Raw genomic sequence first — 24,674 nt, forward strand, 5'->3', positions numbered from 1 at the left:
ATTAGGCCCAATATGATAATCCTAGTCCATTAAGAGGTTTGAACCGGAATGTTAGGGTTTCAAGCCCAAAGTTGAGTGAATGTAGTGTATTGAATTAGGTTTAGAGCTTGCACGAGTGAGTTTTTATTCAAATTGTCATTTTTAAATGAATAACTTGTATAACATAAAACTTAGGGTTACAAGAATTCACCAAAAGTAATTACACATGGACAAATTTTCCTAGCCTTAAAATACTAGTTGTGACATCATCCCCCCGTTACAAGGAATTTTGTCCCGAAATTCTTTTGAAATTTAATCTTAAGAGCTAGCGAAAAGGTAAGGGTACTTTTGCATCATTTGATCTCTGCGTTCGCATGTGAATTCCGGTCCGCGCTTAGCATTCCATCAAACCTTCACAATCAGAATGCGGCTTTCTTTTGTACACTTCACTACCTTGTCAATGATTTCAACTAGGTCTTCAATGAACAAGAGATTCTCGTTCACCTCGATTTCATCCAAAGGAACAACGACGGTTTCATCTGATAGGCACTTTTCAGATTAAACACATGGAACACATGGTGTATGTTGCTGAGCTCGGCGGGTAGCTACAGTTTATAAGCTACCAGACCGATCCGGGCAAGAATCTCGAATGGTCTGATGTATCGTGGATTTAGTTTTCCCCACTTCCCAAACCGCACCGTCCCTTTCCAGGGAGAGACTATTAATAGAACCCGATCTCCTTCTTGAAATTTGATTGGTTTTCCTATTCTATCTACATAGCTCTTTTGTCGGTCTTGTGATGCTTGCAGTCGTGCCTTGATCTGGAATATCTTCTCATTTGTTTCTCTAATGATCTCAGGTCCTACAAGAGTGTTGTTTGGTGTTTGGCATCTTGCCATCTGAGTGTCTCCCACCTCGGCCCATCAAAGAGGTGATCTGCATTTCCGGCCAAACAAGGCTTCAAAAGGAGCAACCTTAATGCTTGTGTGATAGTTGTTGTTATACGGAAACTCGATTAAGGGCAAGTTGGTATCCCATGCCTTGCCAAAATCAATCACACAGACTTGAAGCATGTCTTCAGACGTTTGGATGGTTCGCTCACTTTGGCCGTCAGTCTGGGGGTGGTAGGCAGTGCTCATATCCAGTTGCGTTCCCAATGCTTTCTGGAGTGACTACCAGAATCGAGAAGTGAATCTACTATCTCGATTAGAGATAATGGATATAGGCACCCCATGCAGCCTTACCACTTTATTATGTTGATTCGTGTTAACCTTTCCATCTTGTATGACTCTTTTATTGGTAGGAAATGGGCGGATTTGGTTAACCGACAATCACCCAGATAGCATCCAGTCCTTCTGTTGTCTTCGGTAATTTGGTTATGAAATCCATGGTAATCCTTTCCCATTTCCACTCGGGTATCACTGGCTTTTGTAACAATCCCAAGGGCTTCTGGTTTTCCACATTTACCTTTGCATAAGTCAAGCACTTGCTCACGTAGGTAGCAATTTTTGCTTTCATGTTTGGCCACCAATAATGTTGTTTGATATCCAGGTACATCTTATCCGATCCTATATGGACTGAGTATCGTGTATTAGGAGCTTCGTTCATGGTCACGTCTCTGAATCCTCCAAATTTTGGAATCCAGATTCGATTCATGAAATAGTAAGCTCCGTCTTCTTTGACTTCAAGATTTTTGTCCATTCCATGCAATACTTCATTCACGAAATTTTCTAGCTTCAATGCCTCCAATTAAGCTTCTTTGAATTGTAAAGTTAGGTGGGAGTAGATGGTTATTGTTAGTGTTTTCAAACAGCAACCCGAGTATTCTTTTATGCTTAAGGCATCGGCCACCACGTTAGCCTTTCCTAAATGGTACTTGATCTCGCATTCATAGTCATTCGGCAGCTTGCCCATCGTCGCTATTGCGTGTTCAGCTCTTTTTGGTTCAAAATATGTTGGAGCCTTTTATGGTCTATAAAGATGGTGCACTTAGTACCATACAGGTAGTGCCTCCAAATTTTTAAGGCGAAGACCATTGCTCCCAGCTCAAGATCATGGGTGGTATAGTTTACTTCGTGTGTCTTCAATTGTCTGGCAAAGATAAAATTGGAGCACTACAAAGGGCTCGTTTCAGGGTTTGAAAATCAGCTTCTTGTTTGCCAGTCCAGTTGAAGGGTACGCCTTGTTGGGTTAGAGTGGTGAAGGGCTTGGCAATTTTGGAGAAATTCTGAATGAACCTTCTATAATAACTAGCAAGACCCAAGAATTGTCTGATCTCTGTTGGCGATTTCAGAATTGCCCAGCCTTCAATAGCTTTGATCTTGGAAGGATCCACATGAATTCCTTCCTCATTGACTACATGACCCATGAAATTTACATTTTGAATCCAGAACTCGCATTTGGAGAGTTTTGCAAATAGCTTCTCTGCCCTCAATGTCTCCAGAACTTGCATTTAGAGAGTTTTGCATCAATGAAAACAATTACAAATTTGTCTAGGAATGTGTGGTAAACTTGGTTCATGAGGTCCATAAATGTTACGGGAGAATTCGTCAGGCCGAAGGGCATAACAACGAATTCATAGTGACCATATCGAGTTTGAAAAGCAGTTTTGGGAATATCTTCTTCCCAGACTCGCAGCTGATGATATTCGAACCTTAGATCTATTTTGGAAAAGTAACTAGCTCCTTGAAGTTGGTCGAATAGATCATCAATCCGAGGGAGTGGTATCGGTTCTTGATAGTAGGCTTGTTCAACTCCCAATAGTCGATGCACATTCTGAAGGATCCGTCCTTCTTTTTGACAAACAAGACCGGAGCGCCCCAGGGTGACAAACTCAGCCTTATACATCCCTTCTCCAGAAGTTTGCTTAATTCACTCAATAACTCCTGCATTTCAGTGGGATCTAACCTGTAGGATGATTTGGCAATTAGGGTGGCCCTCGGTATTAGATCAATTCGAAATTCAACCTATCTTTCTGGGGGTATTCCCGAAAGGTCTTCGGGAAATCGGTTCGGAAAGTCACATGCCACTGGGATATCTTTCATGTTTATGTCCTCTTTTGTTTTATCCACAACATGGGCGAGGAAGGCATAATTTTTCTTTTGCAGACACTTTTGTGCCTTCATGCACGAGATAAGATAGAGATTGGCACTAGGTTTATCACTGTAGATTGTTAGGATTTCGTTGTTGGGGAGGTGAAGGCAAACAACCTTCTTGTGGCACATAATATTATCATGGCGAGCGCTTAACTAATCTATGCCGACTATCACATCAAAACTCCTACTATTAACTGGCATCAAATCTATTTGAAATGAGTGGTTGTTTAATGTTAACGTGCATCCTACGTAAACATCTTTGGTTGTTTCAGTTTTCCCATTGGTCATCTCCACCGTGAAGGCTTTTCTTAGCTTTGGGGGTTGTTGATTTAGTAGGTGTTTGAATTCATGACTAACGAAACTCCGCTCAGCCTCACTATTGAATAAATGCAGGCGTAAGTGTTGTTGAGGGGAAACGTACCAGTGACAATTGTTGGATCTTCAACCACCCCCTTGTCCCAAAGTTAGGATCTTGTCTGATCCTCCTGCACCCTGAGTGTTGGATTTGGGGTAGTCTTGCCTAAAATGGCCAGTTCCTCCACATTCGTGACAAGTACGACTGGACCCAGCGTTGTAGTTGTTGTTGTTGTTGGGCTGTTGGTTCCGTTAGGGTTGACATCTGCAGTACCAGGTGATGTGCCCCTTGTGGTTGCAATTGGTACATTGCATTTCTTCGCACTCGTCATTTTGGTGGTAGTTGTATTTGTTAAATTTGGTAAGGTTCCTGTGTAAGGCTTTGTAGTAGTTTGCGCCAATGAGGCTGGAGCAGCTGGTGCTGGTGCAAGTCGAGCGGTAGCAGTGTGGACTGCTGCGGTTTGTTGTATTTTTAGAGGATTCTTGGTTCTGTCGCCCCTTTTGTTTATTTCCCTATTCTTCTTGTTATTCGCTTCCTTCTTGGCCTCAGTCTCAATAGTTTTGGTGCCTTTCTTATTGATGTGATCATAAAGCTTCCGAGCTAGCCATTTTGCACTGTCAAAAGTCTCAGGGTTTGAGGTGGTCATGTTTCCTTGAATTAGAGTCGTTAACCCCCAAATGAATTGTTCGATCTTCCTTCCCTCTGAAATGATCATACCTAGGCACAAAAGTGCTAACTCATTGAATCTGGAAATGTAAGCCTCGATGTCTGAGTTTTTCATTGTGAGGTTCCATAACTCTTGTTCTAGTTTCTATACTTCCCCACAAGGACAGTACTTTGCCATCAACGTCTCCTTAAGTTCTTCCCACGGCATAGCATTTGCGACCGGCAAATTCAAGGCTTTCACATGACCATTCCACCAGGATAAGGCTTGATCAACAAATGTGCAGACTACGAATGTCACCTTGCTTTCTTCCAAACATTCACAGATTTCAAAGACAGACTCAGTCTTTTCAATCGAGCGCTTCAAGGCTATCACGCCGCCGGTTCCATTGAATGTTCAAGGTTTTGCATTAGAGAATTCTTTGTAAGTCCAAGCTTTCATAGTCCCTTGATTCATTCCGTGGTTGGAGCTTCCCATTCCTTGACTATTTCTGCCACCATTGTTTCCATTATGAATATGAGCCAATCTTGTGGTGACCGCAACCGATACTACTACCTGGAATGTAGCAGAGTTTACCTTTGGCAGAGGTGGTGGTGGTGGTGGTGCCGTGTTATTGTTTATGTATACCGGTCTTTGAGGGATCTTCTGTCATGAAACAGAAAGATGGTAAGTACATAACAATCTGTGGTTTCGAGTTACCTCGACATATAGTGGTTTCGATGTTTCGGTTATGCATATAAATGAACTCATACAATATCATGAAATATGGAAAATAGAAAACCTAGCCGATAACAACATCATAAATAAAACATAGAACCATTTCGTTAATGATAAACTTTGTAGTACAATGCATGAAAATTTGCCTTTGTAAGGCGTACAGTACATAGAGAAAATAAAATATTTCAGCATCATGACTCTATGAGTAGTGTAGTCACTTAATCATCGAGTCGGTCCTACATACAATAGTACATGAAAAGAGAGAGAGTCTTACCGATAGGGGTGGTGATACACAAATTCCGAAGTCATGCACCAGAAGATCGGCCAATTCACTCATCTCACGATTGATCTCATCCTCCTTTTTCTCTTCTTGAACTGCCCTAGCTTCAGCCGCAAAGAGTTGTTGCTTTAGGATGGCTACTTCTTCCTCTAGAGAGTGTATACGGTCAATAGTACTCCCCTTCACTGTTTGCTAGTCTGGTATGATTCCCGAAGGGTAGAGTTCACTAGGGGTTTCCTTAATGTCTTCTCCTTTATCTAACTCCTCTTCATATTCATTATCCTCATAGTCCAGTTATATATACTCTTCGGGTCTCGAATCTGGATTTTCTTCTTGAACCATTTTTGGTTCTCCTTCAATCCATCCATTGGCCACTAAGGCCTGGTAGTAAAGGCTGCCTTATGGAATTTTGGCCATGGTGCCTGTGCGAACGTGGAGGCGTGAGAAGCATGTAGAAAGTGTATGTGTAACGGTTATATGATATCCCAAAATGCTCCTATAGTATTTTAATTGTTTATGTTTGGTTCATCAATCCTTTGGGTATTAGGTTGACAAGTTTCAGATTTGTTGCCCATCATGATCACTCCCAAGCACATGTTGGTCATATTTTGAATAAATATAGTTGATCAGGCTATATTTACCCCCAATACGATTACATAAGTGTCCGGGTTTAACCTCAAAATCTTCACTTTGGATCTCAACTGCTCCGTGCTCAAAGACTTTTAACACAATAAATGGACTTATCCATCTTGACCTCAATTTTCCGAGAAATAACTTCAAGCAGGAATGATAAAGTAAGACCCTGTGTCCTGGTTCAAAATGCTACCGGGTGATGGATTTTTCATGGAAAAGCTTATTTTTCTCCTTGTAAATTCTTGAGTTTTCATAAAAGTCATTCCTCAATTCCTCTAACTCTAGAAGTTGAAGTTTAATATGTCTTCCCGCTTCATCAATGTTGAAATTGCATTGCTTGACAGCCCAAAATCCGCGGTGCTCCAATTCTACGAGAAGATGACATGGTTTTCCAAAGACCAACCTAAATGGAGACATGTCTATCTGGGTTTTGTAAGTGGTTTGATAGGCCCACATGGTATCATCAAGCCTTAAACTCCAATCATGTCTTATTGGGTTGAACATCTTCTCAAGGATACGCTTCACTTTTCGATTCGAAACCTCCGCTTGACCATTCATTTGAGGGTGGTACGCGGTAGAGACACGGTGGGTCGCATTATACTTCCTTAATAAAACCTCCATCATTTTGTTACAAAAATGTGTCCCTCAATCACAAATCAAAGCCCTATGCACACCAAATTTCACAAAGATATTAGATTTTGAAAACGTGTTAACCGTTTTGGTATCATCTGATCTTGTGGCTTTGGCTTCAACCCATTTTGAGACATAGTCAACCGTGAGCAAAATGTAAATGTTGCCAAATGAGACAGAAAATGGACCCATAAAATCAATCCCCCATATGTCAAAAACTTCACAAACAACTATTGGATTTCGTGGCCTTTGGTTCTTATGTGAAATGTTCCCTGTCCTTTAGCAACGTTCACAACTTTTACAAAACAAATAACAATCGTGTGACGTGGTTGGCCAAAATAGTCCACACTTAAGAACCTTTCCCAAAGTTTGGTTAGGTCTGAAGTGTCACCCACAACCAAATTCATGGCAAAATTGCAAAACATATTGATGTTCTTTTTGGGGTACACATCGCCTAATAATTTGATTGGGACAATGTTTGCACAAATAAGGCTCATCTCACACATAATATTTTGCATCATTTTTTAATTTATCTTTTTGATCACGTGCGAATGTGTCGGGATACCTTTTTATGACCAAAAAGTTAACGATATCGACATACCAAGGAGTAGATTGAGTAAGGGAAAAGAGATGTTCATCCAGAAGTGGTTAGATGATTCGCAACAAGGTTTTCACATCCGCTCTTGTCCCAAATCTCCAAATCAAATTCTTGCAATAGTAAGATCCACTAGATGAGTCTTGACTTTGCATCTTTCTTCGTCATCAAATACTTGAGGGACGCATGATCCAAGTACACAATAACTTTGGTACCAAGTAGGTATTGCTTAAACTTCTCCAAAGCGAACATTCTGGCTAATAGCTCCTTCTTCATGGTAGAGTAGTTTCTTTGAGTGTTGTCTAGTGTCCTCGATGCATAGCACATCACATGGGAGTCTCTTCCATTCTTTTTACTCAAAACGGCACCTATAGCATAGTTGCTTGCATCACACATGATCTCAAAGAGGAGATCCCAATTTGGTGCTTGCATGATAGGAGAGAATGTAAGCAACTCTTTGATCATGTCAAGAGCTTCTTTGAACGCCTCGTTAAACTATAAATCAACATCCTTTTGCAAGATTTGGCACATTGGTCTTGCTATCTTGGAAAAATCCTTGATAAACCTTCAGTAGAATCCGACATGACCTAAAAACGAACGAACTTCCCGAACACAATTCGGGTAAGGTAAGCTTTGAATAACATCAATTTTATCCTTATCAACCTCTATTCCCTTCTTTGACATAATGTGACCCAAAATAAGACATTAACTCACCATAAAATGACATTTTTCAAAATTTAGAGCCAAATTCGTTTCAATGCATATTTTCAAAATTCTGGTGAGATTGGTTATACATTCTTGAAATGAATTTCCATATACCATAAAGCCATCTATAAAAACTTCAATTATGTTTTCAACATATTCCGAAAAGATACTAACCATACAACATTGGAAAGTGTCCGGGGCATTACACAATCCAAATGACATTCTCCGATATGCAAAAGTGCCAAATCGACATGTGAAGGTTGTCTTTTCTTGGTCTTCCAGTGCTAGTGGGATTTGGTGAAAACCGAAATACCCGTCTAGACAATAATAGTGAGATTTCCCGGCCAACCTTTCTAGCATTTGGTCAATGAAAGGCAATGGAAACTGATATTTTCTTATGCTTGCATTGAGTTTGCAGTAGTTAATACATACCCTCCACCCGTTTTGCATATGGGTGGGGACCATCATCCATTGTGTACAATCAAGTCGGTGCCTTCCTACGATCCTCGGAAATACCAAAAACACATAACACATAACATGGTAAGCACGAAGCTTAGTGAGTTCCCCAAAATATCACACACAACTCATTAGCCACCTGAGGCTATAACTCCGTAAGACTCTCCGGTCAATGTGTCTCGGTGAGACCCTTCCGTCCTATCTCAGTGGGAACCCTCCGATCCCACTACTCGGGTTGGACCCTCCGGTCTGATCTCATTAAACACAAAATATAACATATATATTACACAGGAAAAATACATAATATCACATAACTCAATAAGCATCTAAGACCCTCCGGTCACACAAAGATTACCACTCTAGGTAAAGTATAGTGAGAAGACTCACCTCGTAAGAAATCGGATAATCTAGAACTCAAATCACCTATCTAGCCTCCGCCTAACACATATGATAATTATCCCTAATTAATAACGGCTGTCATGAAGCTATACTAACTCTTCTATAACTCACAAAAGGGTAAAAGACCATTTTACCCCTCCATGGGCTTAATAGTCCACAAATTGACCAAACCCTAAAAGCCAACCAAAAAATCAACGATAGGGAGTACGTTGTGCGTACCAACTCTCTACACTGGGTGTAATCAGCTGCCATGCAAGCATCAGGGGTGCTCGACCCCTACGCTGCGCGTACTGGGATTACGCCCAACGTACGTCCCAATTTCACTCTTATCACCCAATTGGTCTTAATCAATTAAGACATTGGCTCATCTCACAGATCTGGACTCCCTAATAGCTCTTACTCCATAAAGCCAGTGACTTTAAGCCTTTGCATGGCTGATCTGGTCACAAGCACACAAAACACTCACTCTCTTATCTCAAAAAGCTCATAACTCATGCATGGCTTGATTCCAACGTCCAGTATTGGATTTTTATGACATTACACCACTAAATACACTCAAAGGGGACTGATCAAAGTCTTTAGAGCTCAATATCTCATAAAGTCTCCAATTTTTGGGACAAAAACCCTGAAATACTCTACTATGATGCACAAATGAAAATAGTAAGAAAGCTTGAAGCTTTATACCTCTATGTGAAGCTCCCAACACATATATGATCAGATCCAAGGGCCTGGACTCTCACTCCTTCTTCTCAAAAGCTTCTCCTTCACTTCAAGAACACACAAAGACTCTCAAAGGCTCTCAAATGCACTCACAAGTTCAAGAACGAAATAGTAGCCAGGAATGAGGTCATCATATCCTTCATATAGGGGACTCGCCCTAAATTAGGGTTTTCACTCTAGGCCTAGTACACCTAGTGTACTAGGTGGCTTCCGCAAAAAATGCACGCATATAAGTACGTTGAGTGTACACTCGCGTACGCCCCGCGTACTCATTTACCACCTTTTCTCAATAAAGGGCTAAAATGGACAACTACTCAAAAGATCAAGGGTTTCAAGGTATACTTGGACTCGGGATGTTACACTCTGGAAACTATGCTTGAAAGTGAGCAACAACCTCCTCCTAAAGAATCTCCATAATCCTATCCTTGGACACAGCTGGCCCACCTTTACTGCCAGCTCCCGATCCCGATTCAGATCCAGCCTCAAATCGTCTCATCGTAACCATACTGCAAATAAACCAGGTAGATATTATATAACACACATATCATAATAGGGGAACCAACAGCCAATAAAGCCCTAGGGGTTGTGTCTTCCCTGTTACGCATACGGATCCTATGATTTCAGTAGTACAAGCCCTTACTACCTTCCACACCCACCCATATTTATCTTAAGGGTCATCATAACAAACCTAACAATAAATACTAGCATACGCATATACTCAATCCTCACACCTTAGAGGAAGGCTAAACATCTCAAAACTGGTCAGCTGACCCCACACAACTCATCCATTAAACTTCCACCAACCGTGCACACTCGTGTATACTAATCATACATAACACTGGACCCTTAGACAGTCGAATATATGATCCTACCTTAAGCTCTTCATCAACCAAGAACAGGAAATAAAGCCAAACCAAACATTCTCAGGCTATAGAATCTTAGTTATGTATATTCCTAATGCATACACTAAGAAACTACAGTAATGATGTCAATTTCATATTAAGAGGAACCCTATGCTATCTGGCATCATATAATCAGGAAATTATATCATGTAATTCTTGAAGATCCCTAGCATATCGCTAACATGTTGTCCTAACATATCACAAAATCAAATAACATTGTGGTAATTTAGGGTCTACTTACTAGCTCCTACTGATCGTACACATCGTATCCTCCTTGATTATTATGAAAACACTTTTGAAAATCAATTTTAAAATCTTTTTCCTTAGTTTGAGACTATATTCACATGATTGTTTCTCTAATTCACTCAACCCAAGGCTCTGATACCAACTTGTAACACTCATAAAAATCATGAAAAGTTTAAACTTTTTAAAACCAACCAATTCCACAAATTGTTTACAGACATAGTTTCAAAAGAATTTCAACATCAGAGTTCCAAAATTCATAAGCCCAAAACATGAGGATGTGGATGGTCACGCCTTCGCCTTTTTGTAGTCCTCTGAAATACCTGAAACATAACCCAAAATGTAAGCCAATGCTTAGTGAGTTCCCTCAAAATACCAATGCATAATATAAGCATAATACAGAGAACATGTATACCGGCCTACAATATATTTGGTACACTTACAAAACCTTCAGCATGACTAGTACACCTCACCAGGCCTTCAGCCTATCTGGAACTTTCTCCGGGCCTTTAGCCTGACTGGTATGTCTCTAGGGCCTGCAGTATATCCGGGACACCCTGGGTCACTTGGACTTCAGTTTACACTGGTACGCCTTAACCAAACCACACATAAACCATGTCGACATATACATAAAATATAAGCATACACATAATTAGCCAATAGCCAATCAGACATATAAGCATACATATAATCAGCCAATAGCCAATCATACATATAATCACTTTATGCATCTTTTAGGGTAGTTTTTATTATCATTTAACATCACATTTTGTACATTTTCATGGAATTTGTTTAAATAATGTTCAGCTCATATCTTTTATCAGAATTCTTGTACTGCTAGCATTTTTGTGTCATTTTCAGATAGTTTGAGTGGAGCAGTACTTTCGGAGCAGTTGGATGCATATTTGGAGCATAATGGAGTAGAAACTAAAGGAGGATATTGAGGAATGTGTGGAGGATGTTTTGGTAAAGAAACATTCGATCGAATTGATCATATGAAGATAAATTCCTACAATCTGAATCCTAAAGTATGTTTTTGGTAGCTTTAACCCTTTGTCAGTATTTTAACCATATATCATGACTCCTAATTATGATCGATGAGATTCAAAACGTTCCGAAAGCTAGAAAAACTTTCAGACGACTTCATGTTTGTGAAAAAGAACAAAAATGTGATCATATAGGCCAAAATGTGATCGCATTTTTTTTTCTGCGATCGTATTTTTGCCATGAAGTTTCCCAGGGTCAAAATAAGTCATCTGAAGAAAAAAACCAAAATATGCAATCGCATTTTTCACTTCTGTGATAGCATTCTTGTCCCGAAGTTCTAGAAATGTCGAAAATAGCATCCTGCATCACTTAGGGGAAAATCTGGAAAAAATTGGAAAATATGGGATCACATATAACCAACCTACGATCACATATTTTTGGTTTCTTTCTTCATATTTTACTGTATCGCATATAAATACAACCCTCATTATCATATTCTGAGGTTAGCCAATTCCAGACGGTAGAATACCCTTCTGAAGGCGATTTTTGATACCTTTCACCGATTTTTGAAGATCTAAAGATATGAATCATGTCACACATTTAGTTTATCTATATTTATCAATAAAGTTTCTTTCTACTATTTTAGTTTCGTTTTTAGTCATGTATGGCTAAATTATAGTTTTTAGTTCCGCATAGACTAGTACTTTTCATGTGATTAGTTTTCAGATCTGGTTTTTGTTTTGTGTTTCTATCTAGACTTTTCCATTTTGAACTTAATGAACATTTGATTTTTAATTCTTGTTAGTCTGGTCACCTAGCTAGGGTTTTTATCATTCCAGTTAAGCAGTTAATATAATTTGTAATTGTTCTTATCAACTGGTAATAAGTAACAAGTATCAAATTGATTCCGTGTTGAGATTTAACTCTGATATAAATTGTAAAAATCATATCTTTACGCTTTCGAGCTTCTAAGGAGTATTGGGTATTGCTTAGAATTTTAAATAGAACTTAATGCAATTTTTCTGATTTAATTAAGAGTTTGTTCAATTAAACAGGAAGAAGTTAGGGTTAGTTCAAAAAACTTGTTTTGGTTAACTAATTTAGGTAAAAGAGATTATACTAGAGCATGTTAATTTTTTTCAGTAATAGCTTAGATAGAATGTTTTTCAAATAATCAGATCTGAACTAATTGTATGATTAGGAAAGTCGCAACAGAAATGAAATCATTTTTATTATTGATTTTCATTTAATTTAATATCATTGTAAATTTTAGTTTTTTTTAGTTAATTCAAAAACCTCCCTTTTATATTTTCTATCTCTTAACTAGAATGTGTCTGATGCAAACAATCATTGACCGTTAGACTGTGTCCCTGAGGATTCCACAGTGAGTTCAGATGTTTTTAACTTAAGATAAGTTCATTTTTGTTGCAAGATGCTAGTACCAATATGAAGCATTGAAAGACCAGAGAAATCCACTTCATCTAATGGTTTCAATAAGAGAGACTAATACCAAATTGAAAATAGAGAAATCATCTTCATCTAATGGTTTTAATGAGAGAGAGAGAGAGAGAGAGAGAGAGATTTCTAATTTTTATAATAAAAAAACTGAAAAACAAAATATCAATAGCAAAATCATCATTATAAAAATGTTAAAATAAAATTAAACCAAACTGACAACAAAATGAAATTTTTAACACGTGGTGCTAGTCCAAACTTATTTAGACTAAAGTGACAATTTCAGGTAACATGTACCATTTTTGCAATCTTGTTAAAGAAAAATTAACATTTTGAGATCCCGGTTATATTTCTGTATAAAATTTCAAAGTCTGTTAATTTTGGTGTATTTTTTTTTTTTTGAAAAGAAAATTTAATCTTTTGATTAAATTTTGTAAAAAAAAAAGATTTTCTAACATGTACCTAAAAACACACATAAAAAACATTAATTGAACTATTAATTAGGGGGAATATTATTATAAATTAAATGTGATATTCATTAATTATAGTAAAATATTTTTAATAATTAATACACTTCACATTTAATTATAGTAATATTTTCTATAATTAATAGTTCTTATGTGTGTTTTTAGAACACACATTAGAAAATTAGAAAATATGATTATTGAAATTTATCATTTTTTTTTTGTTTTTTGTTATCTTATATTTTAGTCGGGTCGCTGAAATCTCATTGACAACTGACGACGATTTAAGCGCTTTTATTTCATTATTTTTGACATAATACCTGGGTTTGAAAATGAAAAAGATGAAACCTATCTATTTGGATTCAGATTTTATAAAGTTTGTAACGGCTACATTTCAATTTTCAATCTTGAACAGAATCACACCACCCTTTTCTTTTGCCGTCAACCTTCCGTCAATAGCCATTAGCCATCCCATCTCTTTCTCTACGAGGCAATCATCTTCTTCTTCCCCTCTCTGTTTTCTTTCTCAATAAAATCTTGAGTTTGTGGACACTCATCTCCAATGGCTCCCACGCCTTCTTCTAAATCAAACCAAACCCACATAAGAACTCCCCAGTCGAAACATCGACTCAATTTTAACCCCACAAAACCCTCATCAAACCCTACTTCTGGCGTTAAAGAAGCTCATCAACATGTGGATCACCCCGTTGAAGTTATCGGCCGGATCAGAGACTATCCTGATCGGAAAGATAAACCTATTTCGATTCTGAAGGTTAACTCTGACGGCCATTCTGTTAGGGTAAGAACTGAAGTCGGATATCGTGATTTCACACTTGATGGCGCTTCGTTAAGTGAAGATCAGAATCTTGAAGGGTTTTATAAGAAGTTTGTTCAACCCAGAATTAATGGTGTGAAATTAGGAGACAAATGTACCATCATGATGTACGGGCCCACCGGTTCAGGAAAGAGTCACACTATGTTTGGGTGCGCTAAACAACAGGGGATTGTGTACAAGTCTTTGAGGGATATTTTGGGAGATGAGCAGATTGATGAACAGAAGGTGGGAGTTTGTACATTTGTTCAAGTTAGCGTTCTGGAGATTTACAATGAGGAGATTTATGATCTCTTGTCTACCAATAATAACGGTGGATTCAGCATTGGCTGGTCCAAAGGAAATGCTTCCAAGGTTTGCGCAAAAATTCAACACTCTTTACTTGTAAAATTAATGATGTTGACCAATTCAGAGTTGAGTCATCATGTAGGTTGTCATTTTTTTCGTCTGAGACAACATTCTTAAAAAAAATCCAGGTAAAACTGGAAGTTATGGGGAAGAAGGCAAAGAATGCGACTTTCATCTCTGGGACTGAAGCAGGAAAGATATCGAAAGAGATCCAAAAGGTTGAGAAACGTAGAATTATTAAAAGCACATTTTGCAATGAAAGAAGCTCCAGGAGTCACTGCATGGTTCGACTCTCTCTCTCTCTCTCTCTCTCTCTCTCTCTATATATATATATATATATATATATATATATATATATATATATATATATATATATATATATATATATATATATATATATATATATATATATATATATATATATATATTGCTTATGAAATTTGATTGGTTGAAGTAAATTTTCTTTTGTGTGTGTGGGTGCAGATAATTCTTGATGTCCCAACTGTGGGGGGGAGGCTGATGCTTGTTGACATGGCTGGGTCCGAAAATATAGAACAAGCTGGTCAAACTGGATTTGAAGCCAAAATGCAGGTAATTTTCTAACTTTACTTTCTTGACTAAATTATGAAACCACCAAAAAATTGATTCATCTTGCTTGCATTGCTAGCAGACAGCAAAGATTAATCAGGGTAATACAGCATTGAAGAGAGTGGTAGAGTCTATTGCCAATGGTGATTCTCATGTACCTTTCAGAGATAGCAAGCTAACCATGCTTTTGCAGGTAAATAAATGTTAAACACTTTACATACGCTGCTAGCTATGTATATAGATATATATGTGATATGATGATTTCAATAGGACTCCTTTGAAGATGACAAGTCCAAGATTCTTATGATATTATGTGCTAGTCCAGATCCCAAGGAAATCCACAAGACTATATCAACATTGGAATATGGTGCAAAAGCCAAATGCATTGTTCGGGGGGGGCTTCATACACCAATCAAGACAGAAGATTCTTCAACGGTTGTGATTGCAGCCATGGATCAGTTTATTCACAAGCTGCAAATGGAGAATAAGGCTCAAGAGAAGGAAAAGATTGAAGCTCACAAACAGCTCATGAAAAAAGAAGAAGAGATTGCAGCTCTGAGGGCTAAACTTTCAGAGGCAGAAGAGAAGAAGGCTGAGGAGGAGGTTATAAAGGAGCGAACACACATGTTGAGGAGTGAGTTGGAGAAGAAGATAGAAGAATGTCAAAAAATGGCTGACAGGGTTGTTGAAATGGAGAGGAGGAAGATGGAAGAGAAGATATTTCAACAACAGGAAGAGCTTGAGATGCTGAGACATCGCTTGGAGGAGATCGAGTCTGAGTTGACTCGTTCCAGAGACAATAAAAAAGATGATAAGAATATGAACTTTTCATCGTCCACAGAAATACAAGGAAGCAGTTTTACAAAAAGGCTGCTGGACATGCATGCCGATGAGGATCCAGGGATGGAGAAATCCATGGATTTGGATAAATCATTTGATATGGAGCATGTCCATGTCCATAAAACTACTAATACCTCTAGCATACAAGCCATCTTTATGGAGAATACTAATAATGAAGAATATGTTTATGTCGAGGACTCAACAATAAAACCATTTTTGAGCACTGTTTTTGAGGAGGATGAAGAAGAGAGAGAGGAAGAGGAAGTGCAGAAAGAAGTTATTGAGGAAAAGATTCGGGCTTTCAATTTTGATATTGATTCTGAGTCTGGTGGTGAAGATACAACCTCATCTAGGCATTTACGTATCCAAAATATATTTCCACTTTGTGGGAACTACACAGAGATTTCTCCATTTTCTACCACCAACAAGAGAGGTCTCTTTGATTCAAAGGAGAACTGCAGCCCTGTGAGTTTAAAGGATACGGGTGATGTGGTGGAAGTGGTTGTGAAGTGGGAGGAGGATGACAAAGTAATTACAACTTTAAGACTTGTAAAAGATGCAACCGTTGCTGACTTAAGGAAGCTGATTCAATTCTATATTGCTGCCGATAATCAAGCTTTCTCCTTTCTTGCACTTGAGGTATCATCTTCTACTGTTTTTACTTTTCATCATCGATCTGAACCTTAATTACTATTTCTTTCTTTCTTACGTAATGGACTTTTATCTCCTCCACTTTTTTAACTGTAAAATGCTCATTTCCTTTCATCAAGTCGAAAAGAGAGTGTTTTTATTAGTGGAAGAAGAAAAAAACTGAAGTTTTAAGTGCTGATGTAGGATCCAGTGGAAAAGGAGGAGGAAACTTGGGCGCTGGCAAACAAACTTCCAACATGCAATAATGGGGAACATTTAGCTTGCCTAAGACCATCGAAGAAACTGAATTCAAATCATATCTCATTGGAAAACAACCTTCCGTTCAGTTCCCTGGAAAACAAGCTCCCATTCAGTTCCCTTTCTTCCGATTCTTTCTCACCTCAATTACCCGCATCGCCACAGTTCTAAATGCTATTTTCTAGTTTGATTAATCATCATTCTTGTAATTTATGTGAGTGTGAAAATTTTCTTGCTAGTCATGTTAATAGCCGTTGCGAGTATATAAATCTGTGTACTCTCTTGTTCAGGGAAAATAGTGGCATATTTTTTGTTCAAACTGTTAGTGGGTCTCGATTTACTAATCATTATTTATCTTTATTGTGTATAGCCGTGTATATTATTCTGGCCCATTATGTGTGGCCCCTTTATTGTATTTTCTGTATATATATTTTATCAATGAATGAGAAGGGTTACCGGAAAACTTACCAAATTACATGGTATCAGAGCAGTCAATTTTCTCTACTTTTTTCTGTCGATCTTAAACCTAGCCGTCGACATCTTCTTCGTGTTGACGACAGCTCCTCTTCTCATTCTGTTCTCCCTTTCTGCACGGCTATTCAATGGTGTCGTCTTCTTCATCATCGACTCCTCACTCCTCTAATAAACCCTATGGAATCACGAACATCAAAGCATACATTCCGTTCACTCTTGATATTGAACGTATGAATTATGATGCTTGGTGAGACGCGTTTGAAACTCACTGCATTGCTTTTGGTGTAGCCGAACATCTCAGTCCTCCGGATGATAAGATTATCGCTGCTGATAAGAAAGAGTGGGATCATGTTGATGCTCTTGTTAAAATGTGGATCTTTGGTACAATCACTCAAAGCTTGACTCAATCTGTACACAAGAAGAAGCAGAGTGCGTTTGACTTATGGGACTCTTTGGAAAATCTATTTCGTGACAACAAAGATGCAAGAGCAATGCAACTTGATCAAGAACTACGTAATATCACGCAAGGCGATATCACGCAAGGCGATTCCACGATCAATGCTTACTGTACCCGGATAAAGAATCTTGTTGATCTGCTGCAGAATACTGAAGTTGTTGTCCCTGAAAAGAATCTGGTAAACTATGCTATTAATGGTCTCAATCCTCGCTTTGATCATATTGCTAGCATCCTCCGTCATCGCACCCCATTTCCTACGTTGCTGGAAACCCGATCCATCTTGGCTCTCGAAGAGCAAACTATGAATCAAATTCAAAACAGGTCTGTTACAAGCACTCATCACGATAACTCTTCATCTCCTACAATTCTTAATGTTGAACATGCAAACAATAACCACAATACTCGTGATTTTCGTGGCAACAACTTTCGAGGTGGTCGTAATGGTGGTCGAAATGGACGTGGCGGAAGAAACAACCGTGGTGGTGGTCGTGGTAATTCCTACACTCCCAGAAATCAGCCGCATGCTCCACATGGTTGGGGTTTTGGCTGGTATCCCTTACCAGCACCATCTCAGCTGCGAACTGGGCCTCCAACCAACAGTTCTGCTGGCTTGCTTCCGCTCCCACATCAGATGTCGGCTCAATTTCCTGCTCCCTCGGCCCAGATGCAGTTCCGGCCCACTCAACCAACAGCGCCTCAGGCTGCGTTTTCAGCTTCTCAGCAACCGATCCAACCTCCTTGGAACTGTTCCAAAATAATGCACCTGATCAAGCGACTGCATTGCCACAAATGTTCAACACTATGAACCTCAATGACCCTAACGATAATGGATGGTACATGGACTCGGGAGCCACCGCGCACCTTCACTCTAACGAAGGTATATTCAAAACTATTAGTGATAATAATATTTTTTTCATCTTCATACGTGTTAGTTGGTGATGGTTCCAAAATTCCCATCCATAAAGTTGGTTATTCATCCATTTATCAATCTAATTCTTTTCGTACTCTTACTCTTAATAACATCCTTATTACTCCTTCCATCATTAAAAATTTGATTTATGTTCGTCGTTTCACTCGTGACAATAAATGTAGTATCGAATTTGACGCTTTTTGTTTTTCTATGAAGGATTATCGCACCAAACAAACGCTTCTTCGATGTGACAGCATGGGTGACCTATATCCTGTCACTACCATCTCTCTGCAAGTCTTCCACACCATCACTCCTTCTCTTTGGCATCAATGCGTGGGTCACCCAGGTCAACATGTTTTTCAACATTTAGTTTCTCATAATCACATTTCTTGTAAGAACCAAAAAGTGTCTACTTTATGTCATGCTTGTCAATTGGGTAAACATGTTAAGTTACCATTCTCTCTATCTACTTCTATTACTGTGTGTCCTTTTCAACTTATCCATTATGATGTTTGGACTTCTCCTGTGGAGAGTGTTAGTGGAATTAAATATTTTGTTATATTTCTGGATGATTTCAGCCATTTCTTGTAGGTTTACCCGTTGCATGCAAAATCTGAAGTATTTTCTAAATTTCTTCGTTTTCAATCATATGTCAAACTGTAATTCAAATGTGATATTCAATCTTTCCAATGTGACAATGGTGGAGAATATAACAACCAACAATTTCATAACTTTGGTGACTCTAAAGGAATCCATATTCGGTTTTCTTGTCCATACACCTCTCAGCAAAATGGTAAATCTGAACACATGCTTCGAACCATTAACAATGTCATCCGTACCTTATTATTTCATGATCACATTCCACCCTCTTATTGGGTGGAAGCCCTTCACATGGCTACTCATCTTCTAAATATTCTTCCCTCCACTACCCTTCAAGATAACACACCCTACCAAAAACTCTTTAATCAAGCTCCCTCATACTGGCACCTAAAACCACTCCATGTTTCTTTCTTGGATATCCTTCCAACCATCGTGGTTTCCGTTGTCTAAACTTATCCACCATGAAAATCATCATCTCTCGTCATGTCGTCTTCGATGAAACCATCTTCCCATTTGGCTCCATGACACCTAATCACTCTCCTTCCTACTCATTTCTTGACTCAAACGACTCCCCAAATATTTTCTCCTCAATTTCTCATAAACCCCATTCCTCAAACACCAAATCTGATTAATGTCATCTCTCCTCCTGAAATCGATCATACTAACTCCCCCTCCTCAGCAGCACCCTCGGTATCCTCTCCTCTCTCTCCACCTTCTTCTAATGATTCTGAACATAGTCACCCTCCTTCCCCTCCTCCTCCTCCTCCTATGTCTACCCATCAAATGACCACTCGTTCCAAACTCGGCATCACCAAGCCCATTCAAAAACTAAACCTTCATGTTGAGTTTGAGTCTCCTCTCCCTGGTACCTATTCTTAAGTGTTTAAGGACCGTCGCTAGCTTCATGCTATGCAAGATGAATATAATGCTCTTGTCACTAATAAAACTTGGGTTCTTGTTCCACAACCTACGGAGGCTGATATTATAAATTGTATTTGGTTATTCAAAAAGAAATACAATGACGATGGAACTCTTGCTCATTACAAAGCTCGGCTTGTTGCTAATCTTCAAGAAATAGTGTACATGCATCAACCTCCTAGTTTTCGAGACCCATCAAAACCCAATCATGTTTGCCTTCTACAACAGTCTCTTTATGGACTCAAGCAAGCTCCACGAGCATGGTTTCATATATTTGCCCTGTTCATTTCCAGAATGGGTTTTGTTCACAGCCAGTGTGACTCGTCTTTGTTTATTTATCGCCATGGATCTCACACTGCTTATCTACTTCTCTATGTAGACGATATTGTTTTGACACGGTCATCGACTGAGCTGCTTTCTTGGATTATTAACACATTGAGTGCCGAGTTTGCTATGTCCAACTTAGGTGATCTTCATTACTTCCTCGGTATCTCTGTCTCTCGTGACTCACAGGGCATCTTTTTATCTCTACAAAAGTATGCTTCATAAATTTTAGAACATGTTGGCATGTTACACTGCAAACAAGTCACCACCCCAGCTGATCTTTCACCCAAACTTGATGGGTCCGGCCCTAAAGTCTAAGATCCTACAGCTTATTGTAGCCTTGCCGGTGCTCTCCAATATCTCACCTTCACTCACCCGGATCTCACATACGCGGTTCAACAACTATGCTTATTTATGCATGACCCGCGAGAACCTCACCTTGCTTCTTTAAAGAGAGTTTTGCGATATGTTCGATGCATAATAGAATATGGTCTTCAACTCTACTCTCAATTCGACTCTGATCTCATTGCCTACTCTGATGTGGATTGGGCAGGCTGTCCCACTACCAGGCGATCTACATCGGGCTATCGCATTTTTCTTGGTGTTAATTTAGTGTCATGGTCCTCCAAACGACAAGGCACCACTTCTAGATCTAGTGCCGAAGCAGAATATCGAGGTGTTGCTAATGTTGTTGCTGAAACCTGCTGGCTTCGCAATTTGTTGCGTGAACTTCATCACTCACCTACAAAGGCGACTATCGTTTATTGTGACAATATAAGTGCAATTTATCTAGCTTCAAATTCGGTTCAACATCAACGCACCAAGCACATTAAAATTGATATACATTTTGTTCCTGAAAAGGTTGCTTTGGGTCAGTTTCGGGTCCTTCATGTTCCATCTACTTCTCAATATGCAGACATCTTCACTAAGAGTCTGTCGTCTTCACTCTTTTTAGACTTTCCCTCCAGCTTAAATGTTCGCTCCCCTCCCATTCTCACTATAGGGCCAGTTGATTTATTAATCATTATTTATCTTTATTGTGTATAGTCGTGTATATTATTTTGGCCCATTATGTGTGGCCCCTTTATTGTATTTTCTGTATGTATATTTTATCAATGAATGAGAAGGGTTACAGGAATACTTACCAAATTACACAAACTTAAATTGTTAAATTTTCCTACACTTTCTTCTGTTTTATATGCTTTCTATCATATGAATAGTGTTGTCAATTCTTGCACGCAAGATTGATAAATGGAGACCGAAGGGAAAAAACAAATACGTTTTTTTTGTTTAAGTATGCTTCAGTTCTTCGTATTTTGTGATGTTTTTATCTTGCTTCGGGTCTTAAAATTAATTTGTTGAAAAGCAAGTTGATTGGGGTTGGTGTCTCTAAGCCTCAAGTCGAGTTGGTGGCTTGAAAGTTAGGGTGTGCTCCGGACTATCTTCCTTTTGTTCATCTGGATGTGCCAGTAGGTCAATGTATGTCCAGAGTTATATCTTGGTCTCCTATTTTTGATCGTTTTCATTCCAAGTTGTCGGAGTGGAAGGTGAAAACTCTCTTTTAGTGGCCGGTTGAAGTTGATCAAGTATGTCCTGGGGAGTTTGGGAAGTTATTTGATGTCTATTTTTTTGGTTCCCATTCCGCTCCTTAAGTCCTTGGAGGCTTTACATTCTATATTTTTTGGGGTGCGGAGTTGGATGACACGTGTATGCATTGGATCCAGTGGGATAGGGTGTTGGTTGGTAGGAAATGAGGTGGCCTAGGAGTTGGTAGTCTTTTCTCTTTTAATAGGGCTATGCTTTTAAGATGGAGATGTGTTTTTTTTTTTATAATCCTGGTCTCATATGGATTCGGTTAGTAAAGGCTATCTATCTATGGCTCTAATGGAGGTTGTGGTTCTTTAATTCTCAAAAAAGGTTGGATGGGTCCTTGGAATGGTGTCATTCATATGCTGTCTCATATGCGTGATCGGGGTTTGGATTTGCTTTCTGTATGTCCAATTTGGATTGGAGATGGTAGTCGGACTTTGTTTTGGTAGGATATTTGGAAAGGAGATAGGCCTCTTGCAGAGATTTTTCATAGAAAATTTTCTTTGGATCAGCATAAATTCGCATTAGTTTGTGATAGGGTGATGATGGGTTGGGATACTAGTTCTCTAAGGAGAGTGCCTCAGGGTGGTATTGAGCAATTCCAGTGGGATGTTTTTTTTTTTTTTTTGTCTTTGATGTAGGGCTTACAGCTTAATTTCGGTTTGGATCGGTTGGGTTGGCTCTTGGATACGTCTGATCAATTTACAGTCTCTTAAGCCAGGTCTTATATTGATAATGGGATGTTGTCTACAGGTGGTGGCGAAACTTATTGGAATAATTGGGTTCCAATTAAGTTGAATATTTTTATTTGGAGATTAAGATTAAATGGGCTTCCTACTCGACCAAATCTATCTTATAGGGGAATTTTATTGGACTCGATCTCGTGTCCAATTTGCTCTGCTACGGTTGAGTCTATTGATCACTTGTTCGTTGGGTGTAATGAGTTGATTGATCTTTGGACTAGAGTTTCCATCTGGTGGGGTGTTCATGTTCCTCTACATCTTTCTATAGATTCGTTATTATTTTGGTCTAATCCGTTCTCTTGGAGAAGTGGTCAACGGAAAGTTTTTGACGCAGTGATTATGACGGCCTTAAGGTGCATTTGGAATTTTCATAATTCCATTCTTTTTTGAATGATGTTGCATATGAAATCAGTAATTTTTGATGACCTGGTCAAACACTCTTTTTTGTGGATTTTCAATAGGTGTAGCAAAGCTAATACAAGATGGACTAATTGGCTTCATAATCCTATCTCTACTTGTAAGTTGTTGTAATGTTCTTTTTCTAACTTCTTGCTAGTTTTTTAATAAAATTCCTAGCGTTCCAAAAAAATTACAAAATATATAATAAAATAAAACATAACATTATTTTCTTTAAAATAAACTTTTGCTAATTTAAAACAAAAAAAATCTAAAAATAATATCAAAAGTAACAATTTGGTTGATATTCCTTGATCGTTTTTTGACTAAAATAATAACCATGTTTGTATAGTTCACCATTTAGATAAAATGAAAAATTGGGTCCTATTTCATGATATTTCTCATGAAATAGTGGTGATTGGTAGTGGATGTTCAAATCATTGTTTGAACTAGCTACACCATAATATCCATGCCAAAACCATAAATCTTATGACGCCACCACTTCTTGTATCATTATTGGATACTAACTGTCACCCCTCATGAAGTCAATGCTACCAAGCATTCTTGGAAACCCATGTCTAGCTTCATGTGCTTCATACAAAAGTTGAATATTAGTGGAGGTTGGACGGCATAAATATTTAGCCAAACATTTGGACAACAGTATAACAAAAATTTCAAGAGATTCATGAGAAGTTATTTATCATATATTTAGATATTCATCAAACGAGTTCAGGTTATAACCCTTTGCTAATTGATGTATTACTGAGGTGCATTTTTGTAGCGGACTGAATCTTCACTGATTTGTTGCATCCCATGTTGTTTGAAAATAGAGATAATTCATCTCTAGGTCACCAACAAGTCACATAAACAAACCTTTGCTCATACTGAACCTTTTGCGGAATTGCACGTGAGCATAGGTTGAATCATCTACAAAGTAATGTCGGATTATGTTTTCTCTCATAAAGCTATTTGGATTATGTTTTCTCCTTCAAAATTTGCTTCAAGTAGCATTATTATGAAACAAATGTTATGCAGTACGAGATAATGCATGTGTTTTGGTCAAAAATTGATCAAATATTATTCAACAAAATTATATGAGAGGTTGTGATATTTAATGTAATGCAAGTATCGAATAATGATGATAGTGAGACAAGTAAGTTACAAGGAAAGCCATTGATCATTTATAGAATCTTCAACACAAAACCTTGGTAGTTGATAATGATCACATCTTGTGTTGTTTTGATTGATTTTGAATGTAAGTTTTTACAGAAATGGTGATCATAATACAAATACAAATGTAGTAGTAAAGCTAATTGTGTATGTAGTGTGTGAATTACAGTTGTATATATATTCTAGACTAAACCACTATAACTCCGATACTTTTGGGATCTTCTTGACTGAGTACATGCACGTTGTTTGACTTCGTATTCCGAGTTCTTGAGCCTGGTTGAAGAGATTATTGGTAGATAATGAATCTTATGTTGACC

General features: G+C 38.4%; 1 protein-coding gene and 1 pseudogene across 1 annotated transcript; one reads left to right on the forward strand and one right to left on the reverse strand.

The window, feature by feature from the left end:
* Positions 1 to 2,062: 2,062 nt before the first annotated feature.
* On the reverse strand, positions 2,063 to 2,431 carry LOC145002761 (putative mitochondrial protein AtMg00860 pseudogene; annotated as a pseudogene).
* An 11,226-nt stretch (positions 2,432 to 13,657) lies between these two features.
* LOC145003208 (kinesin-like protein KIN-10A) lies at positions 13,658 to 17,142 on the forward strand. Its single transcript, XM_078962336.1, has 6 exons — positions 13,658 to 14,465; positions 14,588 to 14,743; positions 14,943 to 15,050; positions 15,130 to 15,240; positions 15,318 to 16,526; positions 16,722 to 17,142. The coding sequence occupies exons 1-6, from the start codon at positions 13,842 to 13,844 to the stop codon at positions 16,944 to 16,946; spliced, it is 2,433 nt and encodes an 810-aa protein (XP_078818462.1). The 5' UTR covers positions 13,658 to 13,841; the 3' UTR covers positions 16,947 to 17,142.
* The last annotated feature ends 7,532 nt before the right edge of the window (positions 17,143 to 24,674 follow it).

This window comes from Lactuca saligna, chromosome 6, assembly GCF_052625555.1.
Source record: "Lactuca saligna cultivar CGN05327 chromosome 6, ASM5262555v1, whole genome shotgun sequence".
Lineage (NCBI taxonomy): Eukaryota > Viridiplantae > Streptophyta > Magnoliopsida > Asterales > Asteraceae > Lactuca > Lactuca saligna.

Coding starts and splice junctions, on each gene's coding strand:
- LOC145003208 (XM_078962336.1), top strand. CDS start 13,842: ATGGCTCCCACGCCTTCTTCTAAATCAAACCAAACCCACATAAGAACT. Junction 15,051..15,129: donor GATTTGAAGCCAAAATGCAG/GTAATTTTCTAA, acceptor CATTGCTAGCAG/ACAGCAAAGATTAATCAGGG. Junction 15,241..15,317: donor AGCTAACCATGCTTTTGCAG/GTAAATAAATGT, acceptor TGATTTCAATAG/GACTCCTTTGAAGATGACAA.